We start from the raw sequence: 26226 nt of genomic DNA, 5'->3' as shown, positions 1-26226 counted from the left end.
TCTACCACTTCTCTCTGCCTTTCATCAAAAGAATAAGCAGATGTTGCTGTTTCTAAGCAAATTAAACAGATTTGTCTCTGTGGAAAAGGGTATGTTCCCAGTGTTTTTTCTTATCTATGTCTCAAAGGTTCTCTTTGCTGCTGCACCCACGAGGTTCCCAAGTGTACTGTACCCCTCCTTGCTGTTCTTGCTACTGCTGCATAGACAGCCCCAGCACTTCCCACATCCCCACTGCTGAGCCAAGGCATCTTACTCCTTTGTTTTCTTTAATAAAGTGTAAATGTGACTCTCAGCATGCAGGCTTTTTAGTACAGAATCAAGCTAAATGGAGATACTCATAATGCTTTATTGTTAACAGTGAGTGAAGCTGCAAGAAGCTCAGAACTGCTGGATGGTTGAAATCTTGACGAGCAGCCTCAGTTGAGCAGTGCAGCAGAAGCCATGTCTCTGCCCTTTCGAAAAGAGTTGGAGAAATATAAGAATATCAATGAAGATGAAATACTCAGCAAACTCTCAGAGGATGAACTGAAACAGCTAGAGCATGTTCTCGATGATCTTGATCCTGAGGTTAGTGATGGGGGCCAGGGGGATCACACTTCAAAAGCTGCCTAATATAAGTGCTGCATACTGCAGCATTTTATATTTATATTTATATTCATATTCATATTCTGTTACAGCAGAGGCAGTGTACCCTAAAGTATGCACAGCTCAGTTAAGGACATTTTTGTTTTACTCCTGCTGTGATGTGCTACTTGGGTTTGTACAAGTAACTGTGCCCTTTGTCCCTTGTCTATTTAGACATGAGCCTGTCTGCAATCTAAATCTTTAATCATGTTTGTACACTGCAGCACGATGAGAAGCTTTTTATTGCTGCTATTTCTGAGCACAGCAATAAACAAACAAACAGAATGTGTGTTTGTGAAGATCAGATCCTTTGAACTTCTGAAATCTGTTGACTATGTCATTCGGCACAGATACTTTTAGCTGAAGAGAATATATTTAGGCATGATTAAGAGAAATAAGATTCAGCTACACAACTATGATTTTCTAGAGAGCCACAATAATTTGGATATTTGCAGACACTCTCACAAGGAATTTAAAGATCTCTGGCCTGGGAACCACTTGGTCCTACAGTAACTATGTTGCAGTCATAAGCATGCTGAGTGGGAATTCTGACTATACCTACCCCCTAAACCTTCCAGACTGATGTGGGAGTTTAAAAACTGGCAGTTAAACTGGCAGAAAAAATGTGTTCACTTTGCAGACAAAATAAGTTTGAAAAAACACAACAGATTTATAGCTTCTAGTTCTATAGCAAATATTTACCTGGAAACTAAGGGTGAACTTCACTGTTCTCCCTCCAGTTTCCACTTCCCTCACTACCACCACTTCTACAGTGCATTTTCTGGTATTTTCAAATATCTGGCATCTCAAAAGCAGGCACAGAACATGAAGAAAGAAACCACAAAACAAGCCATGGTGCTTTTGTAGTCAGACTACATATGTGCTGTGAATTTGTGGCGCTCTTGGGCACATTTGTGCTTGCACAGAGAAAATGCCTAGTACCTTGAGTTTGCTGGATGTGCTCAGAATTCACTGGCTGTTTGCCATGGATCAGATGCACTGTTCATGTTCTGGCCCATGATGAAGTGTTTCTGCAGTATTCTGGGGCACCTCCAACATATTGGCTTTACTGCACGTGCACCGCAAAGTCCACGTACCTGTATTCCTCTTTGGGATTTCCTGGAATGAAATGTGGGAGCCTAATGCACCTACCTATATCATGGGATGCAGATGCAATCACACGGTCACACAGCTACATGCTTAAAGTAGGTCTTCAGCTGCTTGCTTCCTGCATGCTCTAAATAGTTGAAGTCCACATCATTCACCAATTACTTTCTGTGTGTGCCATTCATTTCTGAGACCAAGACACATCTGCATTAGAGTGGAAGGAACTTTTGGAAAAATTAAGAGAGAGGGAGAAGAACTGGGAGGAAAAAGAACAAATGAAGTGAAGAAAATAGATAGAAAACTCATCCTGGTCTGTTTACCTGGACTGCAAACTTTGTGGTTGTAGTATGTGTACACAAAGGGCTCTGATCTTGCTCAGTTATTTGGTGCTATGATTGTAATATATAGTTAATAAGCTATTAATATGTGGTACAATCAAGAAGCCTGACAGATATACTGCTTTTAGTGGTTACATTTCGATACTATGTGTTATTGCTGTCACCAAAGAGCATTATGTGAAATAACATACAAGTAATGGTTTCACTTAGAGAACACTGAAGTGAAATCTGGAACACTGTGTGAAACTGGCTCACCTCCTTCACACGGCTCTCTCCCTTTCCCAGAACGCCTTGCTTCCAGCGGGATTCCGGCAAAAGGACCAGACCACTAAGCCTGCCACGGGCCCTTTTGACAGAGAACGCCTGCTCTCGTACTTGGAGAAGCAAGCACTTGAGCACAAGGACAGAGAAGACTTTGTACCATTTACAGGGGAAAAGAAAGGTACCGTCTGCTTTCCCGACTGTGCTGAGTGGGGACCGCCTGGGCAGTCCGCTGCTGCCAGGCCTTGTTGTGGAACACACTGGGACCAAAGAGGTGGAAGCTCTCAGTGTGCAGGGTGAAGCCCAGGAGTCAGATCTAGAGCTGTGGTAGCAGGAGGTGATGTGGTGGCTTTATGTGCCTTGCTGCCCTGCAGTTACTAATGGGAGATTTAATCAGGCCTGTTAGTGGGTGTGGGAACACACAAATGCCGGTCCAGCAAAGGGCTCAGTCAGCAGCTCCCAGATCAGCAAACTCCTCTGTTTGCAGGCAGGGGTGGACAGAGGTGGCCTCGCTAACCTCACTGGGACTATTGCCACGTTAAGCACTAGGCCCATGCAAGGGTGCTGTAGTGGGGAAGGTGTTTAGGAGGAAATACGTAAATACCTAAGTAAGTGAGTATTGCCTACGATTACTGGAAGTAATAGCTCAGGGAATACACTTACAAAAAATAAGCATTTTTCCACTTGTTTACTAGCACATCTGGCAATGCTGTTCATGCAGACAGTTCCCCTGCTTCCCCTTGTCCTATAGCTACAGGGAAAAAAGAGGAAAACAGGAAACCCTAATTCTAATCATTCAAACATTGCTAGGATAACCTTAGGGCAGGAACAGTCACATTTCTAAGCAAACAATTTTCCTTTTGCACCATTATCTCCTTTTCCTCATGTATATCCAGTGGATAAAAATGCCTATCTAGGCCACCCCTTCATTCAAGTAGGAACTTACTATATCTGGGTCCATTTCTGGCCATTCAGTGAAGTTGCCATTGTTTCAGTGGGACCTGCTTAAGGGAAAGCAGATAATTCAAGAAAGTCAAAGGCAGTGTTTTTTACTTTATGTATCATTACCCAAGATACAAAATGTTATTTGCAGGCCAGGAGTTGTTACTACCGTTACATGGTGTTCTGTCTTTGAGACAATGGTTTTAGAAAAATGAGACATTTTCTGAAACAATGGTTTTAGGCAAATGAGGTGTTTTCTAGGTAGATCTAATTGATGTCTTATTTTATCATGTAGCATATTCTTTAACCCACTTTTTCCATCATAACTTGAGTTTACTGCTGTTCACAGTGTTGATTCTGAGCCCACCGAAATGCAGAGGCACTGCAGTGATCCTGCTGGTGGGGTGATCAAGCACATGCTGTGCAGAAAGGAGCCTGGTGTACTGCAGAATGGGTTTATTACCCGGCGTTTCCGTGCCCACACGCCGCTGCTAGCGCAGTACAAGTTACCGCTGGCGGGTCTCTGCACCTTTATACCAACACCTTCAGTCGGGTCTCCCTCTAGTCCCGTGTTACTGACTTAGGGCTAAGACACTGCTTTTTGCACTGTAGTCATCTCCAAGATCTATAAACATGCCTTAAATATAAGTACACAAAAAACCATCAGCGTGTGGAGTCATATACCCACAGGACTGGCACTTGACCCATACAAAACTAATCCCTGTGTTGTACCCGACAGTGTTCTGCTACAAATCAGCCTGTTTATTCTATTTCCATTTTCTTTCGATGAGTCTAAAGCAGTGTTATTCCTATGTTTGCTTCCAGATGCACTTCATGTACTTATTGGTGCTGCTTATTAATTCCTGGTGTCTCTGGTGTGGAATTACCAATGCTTTATAAAAACAAGGACACATTTCACTTTTCCTTCAGCACAGATTGCATTCAGCCATACTGGCAGTTAAAGCTATTCTTATTTTGGCTTTTGATTCACTATTATGATTTACTTCAAAATTACAGTTTTGAGAATTACCAAAATTACAAGGTTATGACAATATTTTAGGTTAAAGGAATCATTCCTTTAATTTCTCCTGTCCTTGTAGCATACCACTTCCTGACAAAATCCTCAGTGTCACCTTTAGTATATTAAATCAAATGAAAATAACCACATGTTCTGTGATTTCTGCAGTCATTTTACAATTATAATCTAAACACAAAGAATTAGCCTACATTTTTTTGGAAGTCAAAGTCTAAATGCCATGAAAACACTCTTTGTTAGTATTAGAAATAACTGAATTAATCTGAGATCTGATGATGTCCAGTACCCTGACAACTGAGAACTAGATGGACTGCACAATGTCATTCTTGTGCAGCTTAAAGGGAACTGTCTTTGAGAAAGAATTCTGTGTATTTGGAGTTGGATATATCCCACGTTGGTACTTGAGTATCTCCTGCTGTCCCCATCTTGCTTGGCAGTAGGTGTCCTGCAGAAAGACCACCAGACTTCAGACACTGTTCTTCCCCCTTGCTCTGCACTGCAAAGACTTCACACAGAATCTGGGCCTTATAAAACATATGACTGAAATCTCCATCTGCCCCGTGTCCTGAAATCTTGCCATGAATTGCAGAATAATCCCGCTAATTGGATGAATCTGGTGAAACATGATGAATGTTGCACAAAGGCCACGTGTGGCTGGCTCTAGATCTGTAGCTGCAGCATTACTTATTTTGACACTTTCAACTGAAAAAAGAATAACAGAATGACTGCATTAAAATATTAATTATTTTATCTGTATTTATAAGAAGACATTTTCTGTGCAAGGAAATAAAATAAACCTGCAAAGACATTTCTAAGACACTACATGCTAGTATCACATGCTAGACAACTCACTTTAATTAGACAATAATTAGTATTCTTCCAAAGCCTAGTAATTAGCTCAGGATAAATAATTTACCTTTCTAAGATGTGTCCTCAAAAGAAACTAAAGAAGAATATCTCTCGAGGAAAAGCTAATTCCTCACCCCCTCCATGCTTATGGTCTCTAAGGCATATTTACAGATTGGTAAATATTTATATGATTCTATTATATAGATGCCTGTTAAATGACTTCTTTACATTATAGCATCACTGTAATGTAGCCATATTGTAAATAGCACCAAATTAATTTTACACTAATTCTGCTAGTTAAAAATTAAGTTCTCGGGCAGCTCTAAAATGCACGGAATTGTGTATAATTAGAAATGGGAGGTGGTGATGCCAATGTACCTTTTGGCACTATTTACCACCTAAGAATATTTGTCAGTAGCATGAGAATATGTTAATTGTTGTTTGAGCTTTTGTCAGTGTTTTGTACTTTGATATTTGTCTGCCACTGGGAAAGCATTTATTTTTTCAGTTTTAGGAAGTGAGATGCTTCTACCAGATGTTGTGACATTTCTACCAGTTCCTACATTTGTCATGCAAAGCTGATACTGACTTGAAAATTCAGTGATGACCTGAAAAGAAGGTGGTTTTTAAAATGTCCTCTTTCCAGAATACTCTGTGATACATCATTGGGTTTTAGCTATTGTCTTTGCCTCTCTCTTTCTGTTGTTAATGCTCTATTAGAGAGTTGTTGACCAAAAGCAATACCAAGCAGCTGCTTAAGGACAAAATTCAGTTGCCTGCATCGGTCTCTAGGTGCTGAACACAACCGTGAGGTTTTGATTGTGCTAGAAATTAACCCAAAACAAATACCAGAGCTGACAGGGATATTTTGAGTGGTTAAAACACAGGAAGTATTAAATATGAGCTCAAGGTTGGGGGCTGATTGTGCAGGGCATTGCCTTGGTTTTGATTGTAGTAGTGGTTTTGAGAAGTTGGAAATGTTTGGCAAAACCAATCCAACATATGGCATGCATTAGGGATTTGGCTCTCTGCCGTATTTCAGCTTGTTAGTGTACTACATTAGTTGCTGTACGGAAAGAAGGGTTTAAACCTGTATGGGATAGCTCTCAAATTTCAATGAAAACCCACATTTTGTGCTAAACCAGGGCCAGAACAGTCCCAGCTGATGGGTGTGTACCCAAACTGACCACTAAGCAGTTTTTTCAGATCCCTTTACCCCAGAGCCTCCCTAATGCAAGTCAGGGGTGGGTATTTCATTTGAATGTCCCCATGGTATTTGCTCCCATTGTGGTATGCAAATGATCTGGTGGCTTTCAGGAGCCGTTGTGCAACACAGTCATTAAGACTGTTTGTTATTAATGAGCTGGGGAGGTATAGGGAGTTAGGGCTGATAACTGTAGCCATAGTGATTGGCAGTTTGTAAGTGTTTATGTATTTTTGGATTAGTTCCTACTTAGGACAGATATTCTAGACATCCCTACACAGAACTTTATGAACCACAGCAGTTACTTAGACTGACCCACTGCATTTAACACATATAGCTGGAACAGCTGGTTCTCGTACTTGCATAACTGTGAAGCCTTTTGTGTATCATTTTCAAGTTCCTGGAAAGGTCCAGGAATAAGAAGAAAAGGTGGAGAAAGTAAGGGGCAATGCAAGCACAAAATATGAAAGAGTATGTCAGTGCTGCATGTTTCCTCTTACTGAATGCAGTACGACATCTGATCTCAGTTAAGAATCTAAGTACTACTGTAATACGAACAATTAACAGTATTTATGTTTCTGCTTTGCTGTAGTGGTTCTCTTAACTATGTAATACTAATGAAACATAACTGAAAATATTTCTGTTGTTGTGAAGTATCCTTAGATATGAGAAGTTGGACATGCCATTTTTAATTTCTATAAGGATTGCTGTTTCAGCCCTTTACCGCTATCCGTGTTTTCTAAAAGGTCTTCTGCTCCTTGCCAAACCATTTCATTTTGGATCCAGTCCAGTTCTCAGAGTCATGGAAAAACTCCAGAGGATTGGGCTATTATTATTTGTGGCTGGAAAGGGAAAGGGAAGATGCTTGCATGTGATTAAATGCTAATCATTTTTAGACAACTGATAAGAGGGAAAAGGGAGGAAAATAAGGATGATTAAACCAGAGGACTTTTGGCTAAATCCCTGTTTTCAGCTGCTCTGGCAGAGACTATCTAACTTGCATGTTGTGCTGTGCCAAGCAAAGTATCAATACAAAGCACTAGTAGTAATGACAGTAATTTTCAGAAGGTCAAAGTATTGGAGTAGATGGTGATGAGTTCCAATTCCAGTTTCTCTAAAAGACTAGATAAAAAGGGCCAGACAGGGCTTAGTTTAGAGACACAGTATCTTTCTTGGAATGACAAAGGCAGTCTTTTCACCCCGCATGCTGAAATGGTTTATTTAAATTACAGCTACCTTCTTCCTATTCTTCAAGGCTCAAATTCAGAACCGATGTTTGTCTCCTAAAGCACTGAGAGCAGTGCAGTTGCTGACAGTAATGCCTCTAGCCAGTGCCTTTCACTGCCTGCATTCCTAAGACCCTGTTTTAGTTGCTTACGACTTTGCCAAATTCACACAGTTCACGCTGAAATTTCCCATGCTGAGATTCTTCCTCAGGCTGAATTTTTGGAAAGTGTCAGCAAAAAAGGATTTAGCTGTTTCCAAGAACAAGATTAAGAGAAAACACATTGTTTTAGCCATCTAAAGTAAATTTTTCCAGCTGTTTTTTTAATGAGCTGCAGGGTCTCCATGCTTTGAAGAGGGGACTTGAAATGTTTGCCCTCTGCAATCCCCAAGGAAATACACTCGAGTCTGGCATCTTCAAAATATTGTACTTCCTCGTACACGCAGTTTGTTACAGCCTTCTCCAAACAGTCCCCCTGCAGTACTAGTCGTGTCCTCGGAGCTTCTGCCTGCATGTGCAGGAGGCTGCGGGCCCTGTGCCCGGTGCTCTCTGGTACTGCTCATCTCCGAGCTGCTGGCACTCCAGAATGACTCTCCTGCTCTGACAGTGCTCCCACGCGCTTTGTAAGGGCACTGGAAAGGAGAAACAAAGAGTAAACCGCTCAGAGAGAAGCTAGTGCAAAGGCATGGAGGGATCTCTTAGAGCAAAGAGCTGTGTGAATGCATTCAGGATCAAGGAAGTGATGGGGCACTCTGGGGAAAGGAGATGTAGAAGAGGGCAAGTGGTATGGAAGAGAGGGCAGAGGGAAAGGACATGGTGGGAAGGGTCAGCACTCAAAGATGTGCAAAACCAGGAGGCACAGGGGACAATGAGAAAAGGAGCAAGGGAGAAGAACATGCAGGATGGCAGAAAAGGGGCCAGAGGAACATAACTAGTGTGGCATCTGGCTCTGCCCAAGTTTCAAGGTTCTCCGATGACCTTGAGAACCTGAAGCCCAGCAACACAGCTTGACCCTCTTCCACCCCTGCTGCCATTCCATGTCAGATGCAAGAGCTTTCTGCCTTGTTGGTGAAGCAGGTTAATCCTGCTGGTAATCTAGAGGACTGCTGTAGGACTACAGGGATCCTAACTGTTGTCCTGATGGTTCTGATGAAATTGTGGGCTTCCTTCTGTTTTAAAGACCACAGGTTGGCTTTTGTTTATTTTTTATTTGAGAACGTATACTTGTCAGAAGAATTTTTTAAAGGGTATTGCTAAAGTGGCAGAATCACAGCATGCTGATCAAAGTCAAAGATGCTGGTGCAGGTTAATTTCATTCTGTGTATACACACAAGAGATTTAATAATTTTGGAAAGCTTAACTTTGCAACCTTCCAATTTCATTATCGTAATTTTTAAGGCATAGAATACACAGACACTAATCCAAGAGTAACAGTACAGCAGCAATTATGATACTGAAATTTTAGTTACCACTAGCTTTCAGTTTCATACTTATTTGAACTTGGCCCATTTTCTTCTTCATAATATAAATTTATTCCCATTAAGAACTAATTTAGCTCCATTTTCATAAAATACTTGTAGGGAGGAGTTTCAGTAAGCCTCAAAAGAAGAGAATAGTGCAAAATGGAAAAAGTTAATCAGGTGCCTGTGATTTATGCAAGGCAGATTTCCAAGATTATTGAATTTCACTTCTAAGGTCAGTGTATCATTCTGTAATTGAGAATAAACAGGTACTCACTGTAGTCAGTGATTCACTGAAAAGCAGAAGTAGTGACTGTAACCAGATATTTTCTTGAAAATGCAATAACCTGAACTACAGTTTATAGAAAAAAGTGAAATATTGTTTTACAGTTAAGGCAGAAAATGTGTTTGTATTACAGAGTAACTATCCTTAAAATTGATGTTAAATGGAAGGACATTTTTACAGCTAGTATAAATGGGCTTATTTCCCATTCTGCTGTGCTTTGTTGAGTTTTGGCCTATGCAATCTTGGCTTTTATAAGGTGGGAATAAATACTAAGTACTTATACTAAATAAAAATGGTGGCAATTTCTATTTATTCACAAAAGTCTAGTGACATAAGAAGGAAGGCAGTGAGAAGACACAGAAATGTCGTTCCAGATGCTGTAAACTGTAAGTGAAGATGAAATGCTCAAAATGTGTTTTTAGATTTAACACACTAGTAAAATCCTACTAACTATGCTATTCAAATTCATTTTTCTTTTTTCCCTTGTATAACAATAAACAAACTTCAGGAAAATACACTTGAAGTAGTTCCCTGCTTAATTAATACATTTTCCTGTAGATGAGCGTATATGGTTATGCAGTTTATTACTGTATAAGGAGGTACAGTTAGGAATATATCTCATTTCCTTGCTTTACTTTGACATTGCCTTAATGGGGCCATTTGCATAATGCACAAGACCAGATCTTGCTGAACCAAGTGGCAAAATGACGTCTGTAGTCTTACAACTACTCAGTGTATTTCTTTTTTTTCATAGGCTTTGTTTTCCTTTTATCTCACTCGGCACTTCTGTGGCTTTCCGTAGTCCTTTTTACTGGTGCTTTCTGGTTTTCAAAGGCTTTTTTTCTCTAGGCCTCTTTTGTGTAAAACATGAGCAATATCACGTTTCAGTGTGAACAGAAGTTTTGCAGTGTGTGAAAAGGGATAGCTCAGCTGTTAGACCAAGCCAGGACAAATCCCTGCTCGTTGCACTCCCAGTCAGAAAGTCCCTGGGTTATAATAAGCCGCCTCAGTCATTATCTAGGTCACCCCAGGCACTTACCCAGTTTGACAGAAAGAAGGGGAGAACTGCATTGATTTATGCTTAAAATTCCATGTTGGAAAAAAGCACTTTAGATTCCAGACAATTTGGGTTTCTGTGCATGTGTCAAAATAAAATGGCATTTTAACGCTTACCATTTTTTTTTTACTGGATTTGAATTTTGCTTTGCAGTAGACACAAGGATATATCATTTTTTTACAGAAATGTGGTTATGCTGTTAACACTGATGTCGTTCAAGTATGATATGTATAAACTACTTTTGTCACTGTTTTTCACTGCTAGAAAGATAAGCTATTACTATTAAGACTTAACATGGAACATAAGCATATTCTGAAGGCAAAATATAACACAGCTAACAGTAATTATACCACATGGAATATTATAATAAAGTGCCTTCTAAAATAGAGGGTGAATATAAAGAGCACCAAGAGCAGCAGCCTTTCTTCATAAATCTCACTTTAAAATAACAAAAAGTCACTGTTCTTTCCAAGGCTTCCTCCAAATAATAAATTTGGATTTAAATAAATAATAAAGCTCGACCATTGAAACAAGCAAGCCACAATCCATATTTTATTTTGTCAGTGAAGTCCATAATAGCACTGTATAATGAATTTGCAATGTGTGGATGTGGGACTAGGAGGGACCTCCTGAATATTTAAACTCTACCCTTAAAGTAATAAAGGAAAACTGGTTGGCAGCTGTCTGTAAACACAGGCATACAGTTTTGCTGTTGGTGGACAGGTAAGGAGTTCCTAATAACATGCTAAATGGATGAGCTCTTCTGACCTTTATCTGCTATGCTACAGAATCTCTTCACAGTGGGATAATGCAAAAGAATGTTCTTATCTCGACAGCAGAAAAAAGAATATTTTTAAAACACCACTGCCTGCCAGCAAGACCTACATATATTAAAGATATATATTACCATCTTTGACATGACCTTGCCCCTTTAAATACTTCATATAACCAGTAATAGAATTTTTTTTTTTAAATATTTGCCAAGAATGCTTTAAATAAAACTATCATTAGAAGTCATGTACACATTTAAAAGGATTTGGGCTGCCATCCAAGAACTACATATGCCTGAAGCAAATGCTTAAAAATTGTGTTCCTATATATGTGAACTGTACAGAAAAAGTATGAGCCTGTACTGGTTTCCATTAACCCTGGATTTCTCGATACACAAGATATTTGGCCTACCCCCCATCCAAAGTCCATAGAGAAGGACCAACTACTACATATCGTGTCCAGTTTACACCAGACTTGAGGTTCTCTGTCCTCTTACAATGTTATCTGTGAAAGTATAGCCTTGGGTCAGTATTTCTGTAACAGTGTGGCTGGGGTTTGGGTCCATGAAGAATCACTTATTGCCAGATGGAGATGTTCCATGCAAACTATGGCTTTGTGGAATATAGCTTTTAGGTGACAGTGTTACCAGTTAGAGAATCTCAAGATTTCAAATGACCTACAGATTACTGGAAGCTCATGTGGAACCATCAGTAATCTGAAAGGAAAATATTTTATGGACAGTACTTCTCACTACTGATTGTTTACTCAGATATTCTGGTTAATTTTGCTCTTCTAGTTTCCAGTGTAGTGATGATTTTTTTTCCTTAAGTGTTGTCCTTATCAGTCAAGGTGGCATCATGTTAAGTCTTGGTAAGTGGAGTCTGGAAGCTGCCATCGAACACCTCAGTTTAGGTGGTAGTACAGAGAGCCTGCAATCTGAGCACCTGTGCTATTATGAAATCTGGAGAGCATGACTAATCTATCTTCACAGAATATTCCTCGCCCCAAATTTCCACTTGACTTTTGTTTGATGTTGCTGGGATGGCTGCCCTGATTAATACCATGTAGTGAATGGTGAAAGTTAAAATGATTCTTACCTTTGGCCCACAAAGGCTTTTATCATCTGTAAGACTTCTTAAAAAATTACTTACTTAAAATATCACGTGAAAAATTAATCATAATATGATACCACTTTGTCTTTCTACATAATCTCTGTCCAGTGTTGCACTGAGAAATTATTTAGCCTTGGTACAACTATCTCTAAGGTAAAGAATTCAAATACTGCATCAGTAAACCTTGACAGAGTTTCAAAAATTTCCACTAAATTTCTGAGCTTATTCATGGCCTCAGTCATAGAAGCTGACAGTACAGAAATAGCTATAGGAAAAGGATAAATGAACTGGGGTTTATCTACATGAAAATGATACTTTAGACCATAATGGGGAAAAATTAGAAATACTAACAATCACCAAGATTAAGGAAAAGTCTGCTCCTTTTATTTTTTAGACCGCAAAACATGGACTTCATAATATTTCCAAGCAGTTCCACTGTCATAGACATATTCTCCCCACTTCCAGGAGGCAGAAGAGTTGTTCCAGTAATTCATTACTCACTCTGGCTTTTTTCTTCTCTTAGGAAAAATATTTATTCCTAAAGAAAAGCCCGTAGAAACCCGTACAGAAGAGAAAGTGACCCTGGATCCAGAACTAGAAGAAGCCCTCGCCAGTGCTTCAGATACTGAGCTGTATGACCTTGCAGGTTAGATAATATATGGGTATGATTCCCCCTACACATATGTTTCTTTTCTGCCTAGACCTGCCACCAGGAGTGTCTCATGATCATCTCTCAAATACCTGCTGTTTCAACATACAGACAAGTGGCCAAACGCATGGCCCATGATGACTTCAGGCGTGACTCAATAGCTACTGCATTTTAGCCTTCTCTCATCTACTTATAATTGATGTGTCAGGCAAGGGGAGAAGACAAACCAACTAACCTGATTCAAGGAAGGGAAGGGTAGATGGTAGACTGCAAGCTGGGGTGCTTGCATTATAGTGGAGACCATTGATCTTATTGTATCCACATTGTTTGTAGCACACTATTGCTACCTCTTCTCAACTCTGACACCCCAAATGGCAGGATGAACTTGTTAGAGGATGCAGTGGATGAAAATCCTGCATCCATGAGGAAATTTGGAATCTAACCCCTTGAATTAGAAAATTGGTTGCCAGTGGTAAACGTGGCAAAGACGTGTGTGTCTTTGCCACGTTTAATTATTTTCTTTTAATCCAAAGGATAATGTCATATTTGAGACTATGCACAAAGGAAATAATTTTGAAGTGTACATACTTGCATAAATAACATTTGAATTTACTGTATAGCAAGAGCCAATCTGTAGTTCTTGAGCCATCTGTGACTTTCAAGCAGTTTGTGTCATGGGTATGTCATATGCTTATGCTACTAGAAGAGCGTCATCTGAATACCTAATTTAGGAAGAAGCAAACCAAGCCAAGGCTGGTGAGACTAATGTCAATGGACCATCCTAAACCCCTGCTCCACATAGTGTTAAGACCTTCTTATAGAAGTATTGATGTCTGCCTTGTCCACCCAGTTCAGAGTGGATCTTGTCCTTCCTTGAGCTCTCTGAGATCTATGGTCCATCTTTGGTCTACCACTTTTGGGCCACAGTCTATAAAATAATTTTGGTTTTGCCATTATCTTTATAATTCTTGGCTACACCACCCCTTTGTGGATGCATTAGTCTTGTCTCTGACTGAAATGTGGAGCATCACAGGATTATAATACAGCGAGCACTTCCCACAAAGTCTGAAGCTCTTGGAATGAGATTCCAAGCTTTGCTCAGCTCTGGTCAGTATCCAGCCACTCACAACAGAATTTGTAGGTGTGGAAGTCTAAGGAAAACTCACTGCAGCAAGCAGCACACCTACTGCCCAGAGTTCTGAAAATAAACGCTATAGTAGTGACTAAAAAGTGATTTAGTTACAGAACAGAGTATTTTCCATGAGAAAAAAATGATGATAAAAGTAAGACTCTACGCCAAGTTAATAACTTCAAATGGTGACCCTATAGAATGAAGTCAAATTAGATAATTAGTGGGAGAAGCATCAGCAAACACAACACAATTCATTCTCAGGCACCGTGGAAGTTCATTGAACAGAAGAATTTTTCAACTCCTTTTATGAAGTTTTGGTTTCTCCGGTCATTTCTTTCGTAATAGTAAATATCTTCACTATTTATTCAGTTGTTCAATAATCTATATTAAAAATGTTTTATCTCCAGTATTTAGACCCCTAGAGACTCTCCCTACAAGCAAACAAAACTGAAGAGAGTTAATATTTTATGAAGGGGGTTTTGTTTGGGGAACTAAACTAGCATTTGTAGCAGATATTTTTCTGTAGTCTTTGTTCCTGCCATTAACATTGTATCCTGATATTTACACATGCTAGCTGTTCTTGGAGTGCACAACATGGTCAACAACCCAAAATTTGATGAAGGAGGAGCCCGCAGTAAAGATGGAAAAGGAACCGTGAGAAGTAAGCAAGCAGATTTCTCGTATGGGCTCTATGTCATCTTTAGCAACTTGTACACCTATAGGTTGGGTGCATTGGTCTAATTTAGTGTAATGTAACTGGGCCTTACCTTGATTGATTTAAATAATCATAAGTGGTAGTCCATTAAAGTAAACACAATCTTAAAATTCATTGTCTATCATAACAACAGTGCTATGCAAATAAATCATACCTAAGGAGTTTTTTTTTGCCTAGAGAGCAATATTTGACTCTGTGGAAGTGTTTGAAAGGATGAGAGTATTTAAGAAGCCAAGACATATATTTTAATTCCACTTCAGCTTTGGCAGCAGACAGAAAACACAGCCAGCTGTAGCCAAGAGGTGGCCACAGCACAGGCCAGGCTGTCTCACCCCAAGGGCCTACATTTACACAGCTGGGAAACGACCTGAACCATGTGGCTTGAATGTGGCACAGTCTTTGGCAGAGTGACTTCAAGCTGCATTCACATGGAGGCAAAGACCACATGGATGTGCTCCTGCCCTGGCTACTCTCTCTGACCTACTACCTCCACCTTAGTCCTCTGGCAGCTTGCTTAAACATTGCCTGTTACACACTTTGTAGGTACAAGGGAAATGTAATCATTCAGGAAATCCCCCAAAAGACACAGCTGTAGTTACTAAAAACAAAACCAGAAATGTTTGCACTAAATAAACAGACCTTTGGTGAATCAGATCTTAGCTCAGCAACTGCCAGGAGGCTGGATGGGAGGACAAGGGGGTGCATGTGAATTCCAAGTTTTTCTTGAGAACACCCAAGCCTTGATCCTGAGCTCATCACCTCCAAGTTCTGGGATATCAAGTGGGCTAAACTTTGCTTTTTTGGACAAAATTGTGGAATGCCCTTTTCTAGAGAAACTGTACTCAAAAAAGTGTTTTGTTCTTCTAAGGCCATGAGAACAGCAGCAATCTTCACCAAGGACTTTCATTTCCGTGCATTATTGTTAAGTGGGAAGTAGGAAAGTAGACAGGACACCGTGTCACTTCATTTTTGTCAGGATTAAGACTAATCTGCAAGCCTCCCCAGTGTGAGCTGCCGTCTATCTCATAATAGACAACTGGATGCATTACTAATCCACATAGATTTCAGAATATTTTTGTTGTACTGAGTCAAAATGTGAGCTATGTGAGTCAGCTAAACTATTCTCCAATCACAGACTTAAGAATCAGAAAGTCACTGTCACATCACTATTTTTTGGTCAAAAAGCAATACCTTTCCCTTAGCCAAGTGAAACGCTTCAGTAGAAGGAGAAGACATTTCAAAAGTTGCCTGTCAGTGTGGCCAAACAGCACCACAACTAAAGAATCAAGATAAAACTCATGGGAAGCAATGAAACAGAAAATGAAAAATACTGCTAAACTCGAGACTGTGATGTCTGACCTGTGGACAGGGAGCAAATCTCTCCCTAGATCCCAGCTTGGCAGGGTGTTGCCACAAGTGCAAAAAAATGCTTTGCTGTTTGTTTACTTGGCATCCTTGCATCCAGAAGTGAATTCTCTGTATGCATTTTACCAGTAGTTTTTTTCAATTCCTTACTCCCTAGGAAGTTTTATTCAGGGCATTATTCAGGGATCTGTGAGGTCTCTCAAGGAATTAGTAAAAAAAAAGTTTGGGGTGAAAACCATCTCAAAGATTGTTTATGACCTCATCTCTACTACCAGTATGAGTTCTAAAAAAAATACTTGCTTTTCTTTTGACCCATGGTACAGCATGAACTTTATCCACTGCACTAGACAGCAGTGCATAGTACACTGAGACCTGAGCACAATTCTTCAAAAATCACTCACTGTCTGCAACATAAAATAAAAGCAGTTAAACATACTTGTGATCAGTAACATATTCCTTTCTTGCCTCTAGTGGCTTGGGTGGTCAGGGCTTATAAATTAATTTCTGCAGCTACAAGCGTGGGAATTAGAACTACTAATTGTGTTCTAAGCTATGATTTTTATACATCTTTAAGAATATTTATAGCTTATAGCTTCCAGCACTAAAAACTGTATCTCTCTAGAGCATGAATACTTAGAAACTTCATAAATCTTGGTGCTGGCAGATGGACTTGCTTTTCATGCTTTGATAGTTTTATTATTTAGAAAGCGCAGATGTTGCAATTCTACAAGAGCTAATTGAATTTATAGTAAGGCTGATAGCATCAGCCAAGAGAAGGAAACTGAGGAGCCTCCTGATCATGTTCCTTTATGATAACACAGTCTATTCCTAGGTGCAGGGACATTTTCTCACCAATATAATGGGTATGTTCTGAGCACATCTTCCTTTACATATATTAGACAAACAACAAAGCAGACCTTGCAGTATAATGCATCCTATATGATAGTCTTTAAAGCTGCTTGGGCTCATATTAGTTGTACTGGCACTATTGTACATAAAAGAGGAATTTGCTCATGACATCTGGATACCACCCAGACTCTGTAATCGCAGCCTCCAGTGACATGCTTCTGGGTGCACAGAAGGTGTAAAGGGCATGGCAGGGATAGCGGGGCTAATATTCCTGTTTGCAAGTTTTGTGGTTCATATAAACCCTTTCTTGAATGCTACAGTACAAACCTAAATGGGAATTGAAAAGCCAGACTGTTACTGATGATGCCTGTTCTTCATGCCAACATTTCATGAGATCTTCTCTTGCAGATGTGGTGAAAGGTGAAAAGGTCAAGCCCATCTTCGAGGAGCCACCTAACCCGACCAACGTGGAAGCAAGTTTACAGAGGATAAAAGCAAATGATCCCAGTCTCACAGAAATTAATCTCAACAACATAAAGGTAGATGCTGTGGTTTTATTTATCATAGGAAGGATTATTGAAGTATTTCCAAAGTCCTTGCCTTTTACCTTCAAATTTTGTCTCTCTTTACTGTTCAGAAAAAGCAGGACACACAGGAGAGGGATGTGGAGGGAGCTGTGGTAGAGGCTCCAAGGTCGTCAATGCCTGATATTGAATTAGACGCCAATTAAAAACCCAAGGGGTGACTCCCTCTGGCTGCCTTTCTTTAGCAGATTGTAAAGCAAGATGTCTCATGGGCACTATATAATCATCACCAGCCAAATTCAATTAGCCCACACATGCAAACAAAGGAGGAGCTGGCACAGAGACTGAACAACCAGCAGCAAAATAGGAAAGTAGCTCGGAGCTGGGTGACGTGCCTGTGTTGGGCTGACCCAGTTAAAGGCAGTGCTGCCATTGCATCCTCGCACAGGCCTCCACGGGTCTCTGAGGGCCACTGTAAGCAGGGGACACTTTCTCCATTCTGAGGTACTCTGAAAAGCATCAAGGATATTTAAATTGTGTAGACTGTGGGTATTAATCAGCTTGATAATAATTGAAATCTGTGTCTAGCGATGTGACTGGCTTTCCTAACACTGGATTTTTCTTCTTAATGTAGAATATCCCTATTCCAACACTGAAAGAATTTGCAAAAGCTTTGGAAAGCAACACACATGTGAAGACATTCAGCCTTGCAGCTACTCGAAGCAATGACCCTGTAGCTATTGTAAGTTTAAACGCTGGAAAAAAATCCCACAATTTTTAAGTACGTCTGTGTCTGCTTTCGGATGCATTCTTCATTTTCCCTTGCAGAATTTCCCGCTGACTATGCTAGGTAAAAGTGTAATCTCTTCTGACCTACCTCTACGTTCTTCTAAGCCTATTTATGTTTTATTTCTTTGTGGGTACTAAGCTATGTTTTGCAGATTCCCTATTATTCCCTGAAACTCTCAAGACATTATCTCATATTCCCTCTTTTTGACCCCTCAGGCGTTTGCAGATATGTTGAAAGTGAACAAAACACTGAAGAGTCTGAATGTAGAATCCAACTTCATCACTGGGACAGGAATTTTGGCACTGATTGATGCACTGAAAGAAAATGAATCCCTGACAGAGATTAAAATCGACAACCAGGTAAAGAGAGAGCACCGAGTGAGTCCACTTTTGTTTCCCTTCTGTGTGGATTCCCCGAGGGTTCTCTAGAGGGCTCTGGCAAAGTCAAGGCAGCCTCTGTGGCTGTCATTCTGCAGCTCATGTCCCATGCCTGTGCAACCAAATAGTGGAAAACTTCTAAATAAAACTGGTCAGAGCCAAATACAAAATGCAGAGCAAAATCTCCAGGGATGATATTTCCTTTGTAGTTTGCAGCACAGTACTGAAATATAACCACTTCTCTCTCATATGAAAACAAATATTTTCTTTTCTCTCGTGGACATTTCACCACACTGCCAACAGAGACAGCAGCTGGGGACAGCTGTAGAGATGGAGATTGCCAAGATGCTGGAGGAGAACTCCAAGATTCTCAAGTTTGGATACCAGTTCACAAAGCAAGGTCCACGAACCAGGGTAGCAGCAGCTATCACTAAAAACAATGATCTGGGTAAGATGCTACTACATCTACTCATCATTTGTTTATGTGAGCCAAGCCCTGACCTTCCTAGACACAACTCTTTCTGCCTGTACATAAAAATGAATTTTAACTCTGTAGCACTCATTCTGCTACATATGAGTGGTGATGCATAGCTCCACAGACTGTAGAGGAAACAATAGCAAAGATCTGACTGTGATTAGAAGCCACTATTAGTCTTCTCGTGACTTGTCCAGGCTTTTCCATGGAGCACCCTGGATTTCCAGCTGCCCTGTCAGCTGTTGTGGCCAGTAAGTAGAGAGCCAAGTCCATCTTGTTCCTTCAGTGAGCGCAGAAGTCATCACTACTTTGCCCTGCCCCTGACAAACTAAGCCTCACCAACCAAGGGAACAAAAAAAGACTTTCCTGCCTGCATGACCAAGTACAGGCAAAGGCAACAAAGCCTTCCAGGATTACCTGAGTGTGACGTGCTCTGCCCTTTGTGCTCAATACACAGAACAAAAAGGGGACGACTAGGCAGGAGTAGTTTAGAGTAAGATGGGAGGGAAAAAAACCCAACACTGTATGTTTTTAAGCAATTTACTTCAAAGTAGGGTGTCAAACCGTCATGCCTTTGCTGGCCTCAACTTGGGTTTCTCTGTGAGAACTAAGATAGAAGTTGAGCTAGAACCCATTTCTTTCACACATGCTTTTATTTTTTTTCAGTTTTAATTTTCAGCAGTACCTAAGCATTCCAATGATATACTGTTGGTCCTGAAACTATTAGTGTCCCAGAATGGTATTTGAAACATCCCACCAACAAAGAGAGACAGACCTTTTTTTCCACTGTTTAACCAGTTGCCATTAGATTTACATCCTGTACTGAATCTTTGTTTTCCTGTTTTTGCATTTTATGGTTTTGTTCAAGATTTAGTAGACCAGAACACCTAAAAGAATTCAATACAATAAAAGAAGCAACAAAATACTGGAATCAGACAAATGACTGATGTTACACTATAGGCTTTGGATAATGCAGTCTGTGTACCAAGAAAGCAATATGAAAAAAGCCTCCTGATTGTAATGGCGTGTTTGTGGCAATATATTGTTGTCATTGACTTTCTTTAGTGAAAAGCATTCATTCATCTGGTTTTACTGCTTTTGTTCTTACTTTAGCATTTCAGTATCAGAAACAGGACATGACAGTTTGATATAACACCAAATTTTGTATTACACAAACAGGAGAATCATACCTCACTAATCTTATACGACCAAGTCAGACAAGACTTAATACATTTTTATTAGGGTATGGAGTAACAAATGCTGCCCAACTAGACCTGCTCTGCAACAGCTATAATGTGTCCTAAGTGCTGTAGACATTCATGTGGGGTTGCCTGTCCAAATTATCCTGCCCATAACACAAAGGTCATCACTCTCTACTTTGCAAAATGGCAAATTCAACCTACTTGGTTTCTGGTGAGAATCCAGAGTTAGTTAACCTACTATCAGATGGTTGGTGTAATCATAGCACATGAAGGTTAAACAGGTAATTTAAGGTCCGATACGATGTTTTTCTTGTTGCCAAGAGTCACTGATACCAGTACTTAGGAGTACTTCAAATTATTTTCTAAAATGTTATGACTATTACTTACCTATAGCATACACTTGTGCAATTACAGAAGTTATCAATTTTGATGCCTAATGCTTAAATAATCCAGAGGACTGCCACACAGACTAGAGCAGACCAGTATCAACTTAGCTGGAACACAGTGGCTTTTAAAATAACTATAAAACTGTAACAAAAGTTTAAATGGAGCCACTGGGAAGAAGCACTAAAAATGTTGATTTTCTTCATCTTCTAAAACCTTTAGCTCAGAATTTTTAATAGAAAATGTATTGATACTTGGTGAAATTCTTGATTTCACTTGGTGAAATTCTGCAGTCTGTGATACAGAGAAGCACAGTTTGGATAAAACTGGTTTTTTTGGATCTGTTAATTATGGCATCTAAGGATATAATCCTGCTGAGTATTTCTTAGAAGTTCCTTTCTATTCTTGTTACTGGGAAGGGAGTGTACCAGAGAGAAAAGTCTTTAGCCTCGCAGGGAACAAGTACTGACTTCTCTTTTCTTGTTTTATTGGTCCAGTTCGTAAAAAGAGGGTGGAAGGAGAGAGGCAGTAGCCATGTCACAGAGGATGCAAGCCAAGATTGGAGGCCATCAACAACTGCAAGTTGAGTGCTCACTGGTTCGAAGGGAGGGCACTGGAAAACCATTACAATGGGAGTTGCTCATTTCTGTTAATGTCTCCTTTTAACCTTGAAAACACAGCCTGTTCATTTTTAACTTACATGGTTAATTTCATTTTCATGAGAAAGATTCATAGTTGGTTTGATCTTATGAAAAAAGTGTTTTGCAATGTCTGAAGCCAATATGCAGAATCTTAACTGTGTTACTGAGCATAACATATAGCAACTCTGACAGTTCAGACGCTTTTTGATTTGTTAAAATATCATCTTGCATATGGATAAGGGATTCTCTGCTGAAAATAGACATTTTAGGGCCAAGTTCTGCAATGCCTTATGTTTGTGAATAACCCTTACATATGTGTAGTCCTGCCGAACTGAGTCCTGCAATGGGATGCTCCCAGAGGTAGAACTAGTAACACCAGTACAGGTCTGCAGGATTACACCCTTGAGCCTCTCTCCTGCAGCGGGCTGTGGGCAGCTGGAACCACATTGGAACAGTGCCCTTCTACTTCTTGGTTCTCCACCCAAGTGCAGGATCACGCCTAGCTGTATAAACATTGTCAAAGCCTACTTGTTTACATAAGCTTAGGTTAGGTGGATCATTCTGCAATGTTACACTGATATTTGTCATCCTTAGTCCACATTGTAAAGTAATATTAGTGCTGCCAATTCTATAGACTTTGAATGTTTTGGGTATTTTTTTCCCTTTGGCAAACAGGTTTTTATTTGCTACTAGAATGCAGTTTACAGCTGTTAATATGAACAATTATTTGAGCAATATTCGTTCTACTTTGAGCCATGTGTTTGACTTTTTTAGTTCTGGTATTTATGTACATTTGTTAGTATTATAGAACTGCCTCAGAACCTTTTAGATGAAGGTTAACTAAATAGTTAATCCAGGAGAGCAGCTGTGCTACCAAGAAAAAACATTCAAAAGTGTAGTTGTGACAGCTACATAACTTACATTTATAGGCTCCAGTTGAAGCTTGCCCCTGTATCACAAGGCACAATTCACGTCAGTGCTTAGCTGAATAAGGACAGATTTTAGCATATCCACAAATGCTTTCCTAAATCAGGGCCTTAACTCAGATGCTGGACATAATCAACCCAATGGAAAACACTCATGAAGCAGCAGCCAACTCCAATGGTCAACAGCATCAAAGGTTTAGTAAGAATTCAGTCTGATGTGTCATTTTGTGTATTTTAGTCTAAAACTGTTCTCCACTACTGTTTTATCACTGCCAACAGTTGTCTATAGCAGCCAGAGGTTCATTTTGGTTACACATACACATGCTGTAGGAGCCAAGGGAGACTCAGGTGGGGTGTGTCACGTACCCATGCTTCCCGAAAGCTGCAGAAACACACCTGGGGCTGATGCTGCTACCCAGGAAACACTAACATTTCCTCTAGCACAGGGCTCCTTTGGCACAGTAAGGGTGAGGCACTGCTTCCTTCACCTGGGTGATGGGACCACGCTGCAGTGTACTCCTGACCCAGAGGGAACAGCCCTGAGCCCCTGTGCAGCTGGGCATCCAGGGGTTAGAAGCCAGGGGGGCCCTAGGAGCAGTTGATGCAGGTTTGACATGCTTCCCTGAGTGATGTTTTGCTGACCCCAGCCGAGGTGCAAGCTAACAGTATGGACCCTCCCTCCGTGCCTTTCATAATGCAAATGAGTAGGTCAAGGCAACACTCTTCCTGCTGGATGCTGGTCTTTATACTGGGGTCCAAATGGAATAATATACACTTAAATGCCACTTAAAGTAGTTTGCTAAAGTGGTCTCCTGAGCTGGGATGTAAAGTGCAGTGTCCACAGTTTACTTCCCTGGAAAGCTCTTGGTCTTTACAATTTCCACTTCTCCTTCCCTTTCTCTGAATAAAGCTAAAACCATTCATTTGCAAGTGAAAAAAACATAACACACAGGTGAGTCTTGCTGAGATGCTCCCTGGATACCAACCCCAATAAAAAAATGCCAGGTTCTGTAACATAGTCATAACTCTGCATGGGCTTAAATGAACAGGCCATAAACCCCACACGGATTACCAGGGGAATACCAGGCTTTGCAGTGTCAGCTCTCGTGGGCAGGAGGAATCCTCATGTCCAAAACCAAAAGACTGTGGTTCCTGACAAGCTTCAGTGATAGAATCACACCACCCCCATTTTCATTTCCTTTGATCCAACCAAGGGAATCCCAACTATCAAGCAATTTTTTTTTTTAATAGTTACTTTCTTTTCCAAGGGTGGTACCTCTATGTGTTTAAGGGAAACAAGTGCAATCCATTTCTAGTCTTAATTGCCATTTGAAGTGTTGGTATTTGCATGCAGCAGTTTTACAAGGATGGATTGGTTTGACTGTTTGATGATGTCTGCAGCATGTCATCCTGTATAGCTTTGCTCAGAGCCACACAAGTGGTTCCACAGTCAGGTGGCTCCCTCCGTATTGGCTACAGTTTACGTCACGGACCAAGGTACCTGGCTGCAGAAGTCCCTGTGGGCTCTCTGTCCCTTCATCTGCCAATGCTTTTTGCACAGGCACGTTTCCTCTGAAGGGAGGATTCCTCAGGCACTGAAGAGTATCATCTCAAACACCAGCCCCACCATGCACTAGCAGACAGTGCCTGGAGCTGGGCGCCCCGTGGTGAGGGACCTGAGAGGTCTGTCTCCTTCTGGCATGCTTTGAGGAGAATTCCTAGTCCCTGGCTATTTTCTCCAGGCAGCTGCTGCCAACCCCTGCCAGGGGACTCGGTGGCCAGGGACATCTCTCTCCTGCTTCTTCTGTGTGCTCCACACAAGGGCTTGGTTGTCATCTGGCTTCGAGCATCACAAGCCAAACATTGCTACAATATAAGGATGTGTTCAATACAACAGCACACAATGGTGATGCTTGAAGGCAGATTTTCTTATTAATATATTATTATTTAGCTGGTTAAAACCCCCCACAACTAACAAGGGGGGCAGGATGTGACTAGTTATTTTAAATTCTACTTTCAAGCAACATCTGGCAACTCAATGCTGAATGGGGAACAGGGACAGAAGAGCCCTTTTTTCTTAAGCAAACGTTCAGGAGTAACTGTCTATTTTTGCACATTGCTTCTCATGTTGACAGCTTCAGTTTGGTTTGTATTTTTTATACATTTTTTTCCTAGAAAAGTTCAACTTTGTCTGTGTTCTAACATATATGTGAACTGTAGTATGCACTAAGGACCATATGTGTACATGTACAACTCAAGGAAGATGTTATCTCTGGAGCAAAAGTAATTGCATGCGCGCAGTGTGGTGCATATTACTCAAGAGGAAGAGAATTACCATGCTATGTAACAGTGACTCCCCAGCATCGTGGTTTTTCTAAATAAATCTTCATAAAGAATTTGGCTTTTGCAATATCTCATGGTTTTGTGCCTTGAATCAAGCCTCCTTTGCTGCTCTGACATCCTACTAAGCAGCCAGAGAAGGAGGCATTGTGATGCTTGTGGCTTTCATTTGTGGATTATCTGCTAGGATTCATCTTCTCTTCCCCCCACATTACATGCACTGAGCCAGAACCTTCAGAACGACAACTGTGTACAAACAGTTGAAAAATAACTCATTTACAAAAAGAGGACTGTTTCTACTCCTCCAGTCTCTGAGCATGTATCTCCATCTCTCTCCTATTCCCACCAGTCACCTCCTCTGCCGAGGCTGAGCGGTAGCAGTGCAGAGCCCCGGGGCTGCGTTTCCTACCAGGGACGCTGGGCCAGCCTGCCCAGAGCGCCCCACGGAGCCACAGCCTGAGCTGCAGTCACCGCTGGCCATCCACCTCCTGATGCTCCAGGCAGAAAGCCCCTTGCGTGTGTGCTCTTAAGGCACCTACCCAAAAGTAAAATCCTGTCACTTCTGACTGATACAGAGGCACTAGGGAGGTTTAATACAACAAGGAAAGAGGTGCAAGCCGACTAGATCTGCTGTGTTGCAGTAGCTCCGATCTGTGTGTTTCTCTAGCCACAGCCAGGAGCTCTGCACTCTGTGCCCAGCGTCAAGCTGCTACCAAACCTGCAGAAGGCTGCCATCCAAATGCAGCTCCTGGAGAGCACTGACTGCCAGGGGGAGAAACCACAGGGCAAGTACTCTGCTGGGTATGAGGCTATTGGACAGAAACCACTGAACCATGCAGCTCTCAAATCAACTTTTTAGCTATTTTAGAGGACAGCATTTGCACATTAAACTGAACCACCACCAAAAATCTGTCACTCTAATCTGTTTCAGATATTACAAATGTTCATGTTGAAATGGAGCAGAATGGTCAACAGCATTTGAGGTTTACTTTTTGAGTAAGGGGAAGAAGAAAACCCAGCAGAACTGTGTTCAGCTGGTCCCTAGCCACAGCAAAGTGCTTTAAATATTCATGCTTTTCTTGTCCGTTCCAGCGAAACAGAGGAGCACAAACAAAAGCAGCATGGGGGATCTCCCTTAATGAGGGCCTGTTTGTTTCTTACAGCCAGCTGCCTGACTTTATTGAGCCTGACATTGGGTGGACTCATTCAATGAGCAAGGGAGGAGAAAACAACGCTGTCAGATAAGGCCATGGCATATTTATTTTACTCTCAATCTTTTCTAATAATGACTGCATTGATAATATGTTGAACAGAATCTGGAGGCAGCATGTCATACTTTCAAATTATTTAATTCCTAGCTGTCACCCCAGGTGCAGGTCACCTAAAAGCTGCCTAGACTCTCAGACTATGTTGGTGCCTGAGAATAAAGAATTTCCCAGACCTGAAGATCTTGTGTTAATTCTGCCACGTGTCCATGAAAAGGTTATATATTCATCATTTGTCTAAATCAGCATTAAAAGCTTTCAGATGATGATGGTGGGAAAAGAGGACACTGTATACAAGTGTCTGGCGAAGCAGGGTGTTG

The 26226-nt window shown here is 40.9% G+C and overlaps 1 protein-coding gene across 2 annotated transcripts; it reads left to right on the top strand.

Annotated features, from left to right (window-relative positions):
- Positions 1-359: 359 nt before the first annotated feature.
- On the top strand, positions 360-21266 carry TMOD2 (tropomodulin 2 (neuronal)). Of its 2 annotated transcripts, XM_008940343.1 has the most exons (9): positions 360-567; positions 2355-2511; positions 12796-12918; positions 14628-14714; positions 17391-17521; positions 18141-18248; positions 18512-18655; positions 18977-19121; positions 21232-21266. In XM_008940343.1, the coding sequence occupies exons 1-9, from the start codon at positions 442-444 to the stop codon at positions 21264-21266; spliced, it is 1056 nt and encodes a 351-aa protein (XP_008938591.1). In that variant the 5' UTR covers positions 360-441. The 2 variants fall into 2 exon arrangements, with proteins under 2 accessions (XP_008938591.1, XP_008938598.1); XM_008940350.1 differs by lacking the exon at positions 18141-18248.
- Positions 21267-26226: the final 4960 nt, after the last annotated feature.

This window comes from Merops nubicus, unplaced genomic scaffold (assembly GCF_000691845.1).
Source record: "Merops nubicus isolate BGI_N331 unplaced genomic scaffold, ASM69184v1 scaffold2980, whole genome shotgun sequence".
NCBI classification, from domain to species: Eukaryota; Metazoa; Chordata; class Aves; order Coraciiformes; family Meropidae; genus Merops; species Merops nubicus.
Note: the sequence above shows the minus strand (reverse complement) of the source record. Positions and strands in the feature narration are given on the sequence as shown.